At 48.3% G+C, this 9,612-nt stretch overlaps 1 protein-coding gene across 1 annotated transcript; it reads right to left on the reverse strand.

The window, feature by feature from the left end:
* Nucleotides 1–6,696: 6,696 nt before the first annotated feature.
* LOC147975681 (uncharacterized) lies at nt 6,697–7,962 on the reverse strand. Its single transcript, XM_087518303.1, has one exon. The coding sequence runs from the start codon at nt 7,960–7,962 to the stop codon at nt 6,697–6,699; it is 1,266 nt and encodes a 421-aa protein (XP_087374429.1).
* Between the last annotated feature and the right edge of the window lie 1,650 nt (nt 7,963–9,612).

Raw genomic sequence — 9,612 nt, forward strand, 5'->3', positions numbered from 1 at the left:
GGAATAATATAAAAACTTTCATAGAAGTGCGTTGAATGCTATGAGAAGTTTGATACTTGATAATTGTTTTGAGATATGGAGATGGTGATATTAGAGTCATGCTAGTTGAGTAGTTGTGAATTTGAGAAATACTTGTGTTAAAGTTTGTGATTCCCGTAGCATGCACGTATGGTGAACCGTTATGTGATGAAGTCGGAGCATGATTTATTTATTGATTGTCTTCCTTATGAGTGGCGGTCGGGGACGAGCAATGGTCTTTTCCTACCAATCTATCCCCCTAGGAGCATGCGTGTAATACTTTGTTTCCATAACTATTAGATTTTTGCAATAAGTATGTGAGTTCTTTATGACTAATGTTGAGTCCATGGATTATACGCACTCTCACCCTTCCACCATTGCTAGCCTCTCTAGTATCGTGCAACTTTTGTCGGTACCATAAACCCACCATATACCTTCCTCAAAACAGCCACCATACCTACCTATTATGGCATTTCCATTGCCATTCCGAGATATATTGCCATGCAACTTTCTACCATTCCGTTATTATGACACGCTTTATCATTGTCATATTACCTTGCATGATCATGTAGTTGACATCATATTTGTGGCAAAGCCACCGTTCATAATTCTTCATACATGTCACTCATGCATCATTGCACATCCCGGTATACCGCCAGAGGCATTCACATAGAGTCATATTTTGTTCTAAGTATTGAGTTGTAATTCTTGAGTTGTAAGTAAATAAAGTGTGATGATCATCATTATTAGAGCATTGTCCCAAGTGAGTAAAGGATGATGGAGACTATGATTCCCCCACAAGTCGGGATGAGAATCCATGCGAAAAATAGAAAAAAGAGAAGAAAAAATAGGCCAAAAGAAAAAAAGAAAGAAGGCCCAAATAAAAAAATGAGAGAAAAAGAGAGAAGGGACAATGCTACTATCCTTTTTCCACACTTGTGCTTCAAAGTAGCACCATGATCTTCATGATAGAGAGTCTCCTATGATATCACTTTCATATACTAGTGGGAATTTTTCATTATAGAACTTGGCTTGCATATTCCAATGATGGGCTTCCTCAAAATGCCCTAGGTCTTCATGAGCAAGCGAGTTGGATGCACACCCACTTAGTTTGTTTTGTTGAGCTTTCATATACTTATAGCTCTAGTGCATTCGTTGCATGGCAATCCCTACTCACTCAAATTGATATCTATTGATGGGCATCTCCATAGCCCGTTGATACGCCTAGTTGATGTGAGACTATCTTCTTCTTTTTTGTCTTCTCCACAACCACCATTCTATTCCATATATAGTGCTATATCCATGGCTCACGCTCATATATTGCATGAAGATTGAAAAGGTTTGAGAACATCAAAAGTACAAAACAATTGCTTGGCTTGTCATCGGGGTTGTGCATGATTTAAATATTTTGTGTGGTGAAGATAGAGCATAGCCAGATTATATGATTTTGTAGGGATAACTTTCTTTGGCCATGTTATTTTGAGAAGACATGATTGCTTAGTTAGTATACTTGAAGTATTATTAATTCTATGTCAATATTAAACTTTTATCTTGAATCTTTCGGATCTGAACATTCATGCCACAATAAAGAAAAATTACATTGAGCAATATGTTAGAAAGCATTCCACATCAAAAATTCTTCTTTTATCATTTACCTACTCGAGGACAAGCAGGAATTAAGCTTGGGGATGCTTGATACGTCTCCAACGTATCTATAATTTTTGATTGCTCCATGCTATTATATTATCTATTTTGGATGTTAATGGGCTTTATTTTATACTTTTATATCATTTTTGGGACTAACCTATTAAGCGGAGGCCCGGCCCAAATTGCTGTTTTTTGCCTATTTCAGTGTTTCACAGAAAAGGAATATCAAACGAAGTCCAAACGAATGAAACCTTCGGGAATGTGATTTTCTCAACAAACGTGATCCAGGAGACTTGGAGTGGGCGTCAAGAAACAATCGAGGAGGCCACGAGGCAAGGGGCACGCCTACCCCCCTGTGCGCGCCCTCCACCCTCGTGGGCCCCTCCTTGCTCCACCGACCTAATTCTTCCTCCTATATATATCCACATACCCCCCCAAACATCCAAGAGCACCACGAAAACCTAATTCCACTGCCGCAACCTTCTGTACCCGAGAGATCTCATCTCGGGGCCTTTTCCGAAGTTCCGCCGGAGGGGGCATTGATCACGGAGGGTCTCTACATCAACTCCATGGCCTCTCCGGTGATGTGTGAGTAGTTTACTTCAGACCTTTGGGTCCATAGTTATTAGCTAGATGGCTTATTCTCTCTCTTTGGATCTCAATACAAAGTTCTCCTCGATTCTCTTGGAGCTCTATTCGATGAAATCTTCTTTTGCGGTGTGTTTGTCGAGATTCGATGAATTGTGGGTTTATGATCCAGTTTATCTATGAACAATATTTGAATCTCCTCTGAATTCTTTTATGTATGATTCGTTTATATTTGCATGTCTCTTTGAATTAGCAGTTTGGTTTGGCCTACTAGACTGATCTTTCTTGCAATAGGAGAAGTGCTTAGCTTTGGGTTCAATCTTGCGGTGCTCGATCCCAGTGACAGAAAGGGAAACGACATGTATTATATTGTTGCCATCGAGGATAAAAAGATGGGGTTTATATCATATTGCATGAGTTTATCCCTCTACATCATGTCATCTTACTTAAAGCATTACTCTGTTCTTATGAACTTAATACTCTAGATGCATGATGGATAGCGGTCGATGTGTGGAGTAATAGTAGTAGATGCAGAATCATTTCGGTCTACTTGTCACGGACGTGATGCCTATATACATGATCATACCTAGATATTCTCATAACTATGCTCAATTCTATCAATTGCTCGACAGTAATTCATTTACCCACCATAATACTTATGCTCTTGAGAGAAGCCACTAGTGAAACCTATGGCCCCCTGGTCTATCTTCCATCATATTAATCTTCCAACACTTAGTTGTTTCTATTTCCGTTTGTTTTACTGTGCATATTTATTTCTCTTTATCATAAAAATACCAAAAATATTGTCTTATCATATCTATCAGATCTCACTCTCGTAAGTGACCGTGAAGGGATTGACAACCCCTTTATCGCGTTGGTTGCGAGGTTCTTATTTGTTTGTGTAGGTGCGTGGGACTCGAGTTGATCTCCTACTGGATTGATACCTTGGTTCTCAAAAACTGAGCGAAATACTTACGCTACTTTACTGCATCACCCTTTCCTCTTCAAGGGAAAACCAACGTAGTGCTCAAGAGGTAGCAGGCGTCCGCGACATCAAGATGAAGGAGGAGCTCGCCATCCATGAAGAGCTATGCTCGGCCCTGGAGATATTCAACATGGCGACCAAGTGTGCAAGAGATGAGGAGGGCCGCTTCTCCCTCCTCGAGCTCCCTGCGACTGACCCTGAAGAGTAGAAGGCCAAGGCCAAGGACGTGAAGCGCAAGGGAGTAGCCGTGCTCACGGCGGAGCCAAACTCGAAGCGTGGTCAGGACCACCCTGAGTCGTCTAAGGGCAGTCGTCCATTCTACGCCTTCCACAACGTACACAGCCACAACACTAACGACTGCTAGGAGCTCAGAGCCATTCGAGATGGACGCTTCAGTCGGCGCCCCGGGCGCAACGATCGGGGCTATGACCGAGGAGGAGGATGAAGTGGGGGACGCTGGGACGACCGCGGCCCCCGTCAGAAGTGGCACGACCGACCTCGCGAGGACCACTGGCGGGACCAACCTCGTGAGGGCGCCTGGAAAGACCAGTCTCATGAGAACCGTCCTCAGGGCAATGCTGGCCTCCCTCTGCTGCCACCACCACCAAGGAGGAACGACGACCACCATCAAGACGAGGGGGCTGGGGGCTTCCAGGAGCCGCGCGCTATCGCCTGCATCCTGGGCGGTACACAGGCCCCAGCCTCCCAGCGCATCTTCAAGCAGTTTGCTCGTGAGGTGAACGCGGCCCTGCCCAGGCTCAAGGCCACGCGCCCGCTCAGGTGGTCCAAGTGCGCCATCACCTTCAGCTCGACGGACCAGCTCAAGTGCGCGGCAACCATCGGCGTCCTCCCGATGCTTTGTTCACCCATCATCAGCAACGTCCAAGTCACCAAGACCCACATCAACGGTGGCGCAGGGCTCAATGTCATGTCCGTTGAGACATTCGACAGCCTCCAAGTGCCATACGATCAGCTACAGCCTACCAAGCCTTTCTCAGGAGTGACCGACGGCTCCACCACCCCGATAGGGCAGGTCCGCCTCCATGTCACCTTCGGCCAGCGTAAGAACTACCGCACCAAGCTCATCGACTTCGACGTCACCCACATCTGTCTGCCGTACAATGCCATTCTTGGGTATCCATCATTGGCCAAGTTTATGGCAGTGACCCACCACGGCTACAACGTCCTCAAGGTATCGGGGAGTGGAGGCATCATCACAGTCCCCTGCGAAGAAAGAGATGCGGTGTGCTCCCTTGAGCGCGCCTTCCAAGCCGCCGCGATCGAAGACCCCGACAACGAAGGCATCATGTACCCTCCTAAGGCCATCCCTAAAAAGAAGAAGAAGCTACTCCTCCCGGGGCCTCAGGAGAGTAGCGTCTCCAGCGGCACCACTTCAGGACCTGCGCCCATAGCTGGGGCGCCTCCCTCCCTCGCATAGGAAGGCGCACCCGACGCCCTCCTCGGGCAAGGCTCGGGGTCTCTTTTCTGGAGAGCCTCAGACCTAGCCAACATCACGAGGGAGGCGCTCGGGCACCATATGGAGGCGTGCTTCACCGCACATTTCCCTTAGGAGGGTGTTGGGAGAGGACCGCCCGGCGCTAAGGAGTTCATCATCAAGACAACCCAGGAGCTTCAAGAGGCAAGGGCCATACCACTACTAGAAAAAAGGTTGTTAGTGTCGCACCAGTTTTTGCTATTAATGGCGCACTATAGGTGCGCCACTATTAACACGCCACTAGTAACAAATAGTAATGGCGCACCTGTGGTGCGCCATTAGTATCCCATATAATAGTGGCGCACCACATAGTGCGCCATTGCTATATACAACAGTGCGCCATTACTATGCCTCCTAGGGGCCATATTTACCTTCATGTATGCCCCCAAGTGCGCCATTACTATGCCCCATAATGCGCCACTGGTATTTAGCCTTGGTGCGCCATTAATGCTTAATATGGTGCGCCACTACTGGGGGCCATATTTGCCTTCACCTATGCCCCAAGTGCGCCATTACTATGCCCGATAATGCGCCACTGGTATTTATCTTGGTGCGCCACTAATTCTCAATATGGTGTGCCACTACTATGAATATTAGGAATTATTATTTTTTGCTTTTCTGGTATTTGCACAGGTTACAAAATACGTGACAACACAGAATATAAACATCACACAATAGAATTCATCATATTAGTCTCCAAATTCGAAATAGCGAACAAAGTTCAAACATTAGCCAAGTTTAGGTCTCGAGACATTAGCAAAGTTCATCATATTAGCCGAGTTTGTCGTCACATTACAAAATCGATATCGATCATCTAAACTACCATCACATAGAAGAGAGCTGCGGTCACGATGAGCATCATCGCGATGAAACTGGTCTTCATCCGGTTCCTCCTTCGCTCCCTCCTCTCTCCCGCTAGATAGCGCGCGTATCTAGCTTCCGCCTCCGCCCTAGTGGTGTACCCTTTGTAACTGTTGCCGCTGAAACAGCGAACCTGTCTCTGACACTCCTCCCAGTCGTCGTAGACTCCGGAAACCTTACCCTTGTACACGACATATGATGGCATCTCTATGCACTAGACAAACAAAACGTTAGTAGCAATTCACATATAATAAATAAGCAATATATAAGTATGCAACAAAAGGATCGGAAGAGAAAAGCAACACATTAGTAGCACGATTCATGGTCCTACTAATAAATAGCATCGATTACATATAAGTTGAATGATTGTCCAAACTAAAGAGACATACAAGTTCATTAAAGTTTAATTACAACATGAGCTAATCGATATTTCAGAACTACATAGCATCAATACTTTCGACTCGACTCAGGGACCAGAGCATGGATGAAGCCGCTGTCTTTCGTGATGGTCATGAAATCGTGATCGTTGTCAACCTGCATTTGTAGCGTTGTTTCTATTTCACTGGACAGTTGATATTTGAGGCAGAAATGCCCCAAGGTACGAAGGACATCTTGATAGATGATTTCCGCAAACTCCAACTGGATGCGAAAGAATTCTTGTCTGGTGTCCTCATCCTGGATTGCCGACAAGCGTGCGGCCCAATCTTTGAGATTATTTGGTAGCAGAAGGTGATTATGGTCCTGTACGATCGCCCGCATGTGATGGAGGGCGTAGTAGGCATCCTTCTGATTGCCAGGAGGCTGCTTGATGCAGGGGAATGTCGTTACGTGGGTGAACGCGTGCTTGTTGTACCTACAAATTGGCCTCCTAAAGGTGCCTCCAGATTTGGCGTAGCTGGGGAGAGCATCATCAAGAACTTTCTTCATATTTGTGTAGTCTTTCTTCGACTGACAGTCCGAGTCGAAATACGTGGCCATGGAATATTTCAGGCTTAAGAGGATGAGTGTGCAATGTGTGTCACTGCACAAAACACGGGATGTTAGAAAAAAAGAACGATCGAAATCTAAGAAATCATATGTTACGGGGCGGTGAGGGGATGACTTACTCAGAAAAGTAAGGCACGAGGAAGTTATCCTTATCTGGGTTCGCCAGAATGACGCCTTCGAGGTATGAACTCGCGACTTGCCGGTCCCCAGCGCTGCCCAAGATCTTGGCACGCATGTAGAAGGGGTCGACTATCACGATGTCCGGGGTCTTGTCTCTAATGATCCGCATCTCCATACTGAGCGAAAATAGCCGAATGAAGGTGTAGTGCAGTGGATGAATGTTAAACATAGTGAATATGTCATCAAACCGCAGGATGATCATACGCCCGATGGTGCTATCGACAAAGCCCTTGCCCTCTAGCACCTTGGCCACGAAAATGGGGTATGCCACATCATTCTCGGAGAGACGCCACTTCTCCATAGAAAGAACGTTGTCATGCAGACTCCGCATAGAACTGGTTGCAGCATTGAGCAGATTAGTCGGTAGCATCGGCCTACCCACCACATGCACCCTCCTCGAGATATCCTTAGGTACTGGTGGCCCGTCCTGAGCACGGATCGTACTCGGTGCCGGCTGGCTCGCACCCTTGTTATTTTTTCTTTTCCGTCCCTTCTGCTTCTTCTGCTGTAATGGGATCGAATTCTGCTCAGAGACCACCTTCTTGAGTGTGTTGGGGCTGATAATATTTCGCACCTCGGCTATTTGAGTCTCGGCGAAGGCGGCAGCTGGAGGCGTCTCCTGAGAACTGAACGCCAGACAACGCCTGTTGCAATTGGGTTTCTCCCCGGTACCAGCTAGATCACGATCGTCTTTTGCAGGGTTGGGTTCTTGAGAAGGAGGCCCCAAGAATTCGTCATTGTACCCATGTTTGTTGAAGTACTTATCGATGTTGGTTAATGTACCATTGTCGTCGTCCGGATCCTGTGCCATATGCATGTCCGGATCAGCTGACGGCGGTAGCGTTGCGGCGGTCTTGTCATGGCTTGGCACCGGCACGACCAGCGGTGTTGTCTGTGGGGTGGTGTCCCCCGCCCCCAAACGAATCTGGCTCTTCGGCCAAAGCATGGACCAGCCTAAGCAGGCGCTGATGGTCATCACATCATCTTCGTCGTCCCCAGGGGGTCGATACGGAGGTAACAATTCGTAGCAGCCCTGCAGCACTCGAACCAGTTGAACCCTATACATGGTGGGTGGCATCAGATTACCGTGGAACACGGGGTTGCCCGGTTCAACGATTCTGGCCTTGGCGACATCGATCAACTCACCATCCACGAAGTGCAGTAGAGTGCATGGAACGTTGGCGGCGCCCTGCGAAAACATGTAGGGCGTTAGGGATGCCCACTCAAAGGCAAGGAGATGAAGTCATCGATCGACCGAGGCTTAGTTACCGTGATGGGGTCGATCTCGGCTAATGTCGAGGCACCGCCAACGGCGGGCGTGAAAGTGACGGAGGGGCCGCTTGTTGTCGAGGTGTCGGCTAGCGTATTCTTCCCACACCCGGGTGCATTAAGCTCCAATGCCGGCGCCGACGCCCGAGACACCAATGCAGCCTCCGCCGTAGACACCAATGGCGCCGACACGTTGTGCGAGTTGCTGCCCATGAAGCTGGGAATCGGGGGCGGCCCCTGTTGGCCGCCCGCAATCCACCCCCGCAGCCCCTCAAGCAAGGTAGGCATAATGGCGGTGATCGTCGCTCCCACTTGGTCTCGCATTTGCTCTTCGACTATCTCTGGAATCCGCGCCACTTGTGCCTTGAGTTCTTGAACCTCGCGCTCCTGGCTTTCCGAGCTAGTATTTCTCTCCTTTCGCCCAGCAATATAGTATTCCGGCCATTTCGTGGACAAGCCTTTGCCGGCCACACGACCAGCTGACGACGACTTACTGAACTTATCCTTGTGTTTCATTACGTTCAATGCCCTATTTAAAGTGGTGTCCCAAGGGCCTGACGGGGAGCTCTGAGACGACCCCGCGCTACTAATTTCAGTTTCCTGCGGAAGGAACGTGAATCATTTAGAAATTTGTCTTCATTAATTAGAATGCAACCATATGGAGCTAATTACGCAGGGGTGTATTCCTTACCAGAACAAGCTCAAGCGCCTTGGTCTTCGGATCCGTGGTAAGCTCCTTTGTTACCGGGTCCACCTTGTACCGGGCCCTAACATAGTTCATGGTCTTCTTATCACGGTATTTATCGAAGCGGGGCGGTAGGCCTTGCTCAGCACACTCCACGTCCTCCTTGTCCCATATAGGTTCTGCCACTCTATAACCGCCGGGACCGAGTTTGTGGACCCCTAAGTTCAAGTCCCGCATATCTTTCCCCCACTGACTTGATTCCGCGGATGCGTTGCTCTCGCACTTGATCTTGAACTCTAGGTAGTCAGCTTTGTTGATCGAAGGATATGTCTCCTTGATCTTCTCATAACTATCACCACTTAGAATCCTTCTCTTCACTGCGGCTCTCCAAGTAGCCAGGGCCGTGCTCATCTTCATGAGGGCGGCACTGTTCACTTTATTCCCTGAGAGGCATGTGTTTGCGAAGTCACCGGGGAACTTGTCTCGTTCGTGCAGCTTTGTGAAGAGGAGGTTGCGCAAATTCCCTCGTCATGATGCCTTAGGTTCTCGGTGTTGATCGAGACGGTGCTCCGGAGAATGCACCCAAGTTGTCCCGCGTACCCACTGACTAATTCTTTGGGCATTGTTGGTTGCCCACTGGAGGACACTTGAGTAAATTCCTCCTTGACGGTGCCGAGCATGTTCGGGCGCTGGTCCTTCCGTTGCCTCTTCGATTGGCTTCCATCTGTGCATTCGCTGCCATCATCAGTGGTGGCATCCCCGGCGGCACCATCAGTGGTGTCATCCCCGACGGCAAGGGGTTGTGTAGTCGGGATCGGTGTCTTCCGTGGCGTCCTCATAGCGGTGAGGTTCTTCCTCCATCTCCCGGGACAGCTCCCAGAATTGCTTGCCCGAACC

Source organism: Triticum urartu, chromosome 4A (assembly GCF_056163025.1).
Source record: "Triticum urartu cultivar PI428250 chromosome 4A, HENAU_Tu73, whole genome shotgun sequence".
In the NCBI taxonomy this organism is placed as follows: domain Eukaryota; kingdom Viridiplantae; phylum Streptophyta; class Magnoliopsida; order Poales; family Poaceae; genus Triticum; species Triticum urartu.

Bases quoted from the DNA above. Each gene is read 5' to 3' on its own strand.
- LOC147975681 (XM_087518303.1), bottom strand. From the start codon at position 7,962: ATGTTTTCGCAGGGCGCCGCCAACGTTCCATGCACTCTACTGCACTTC.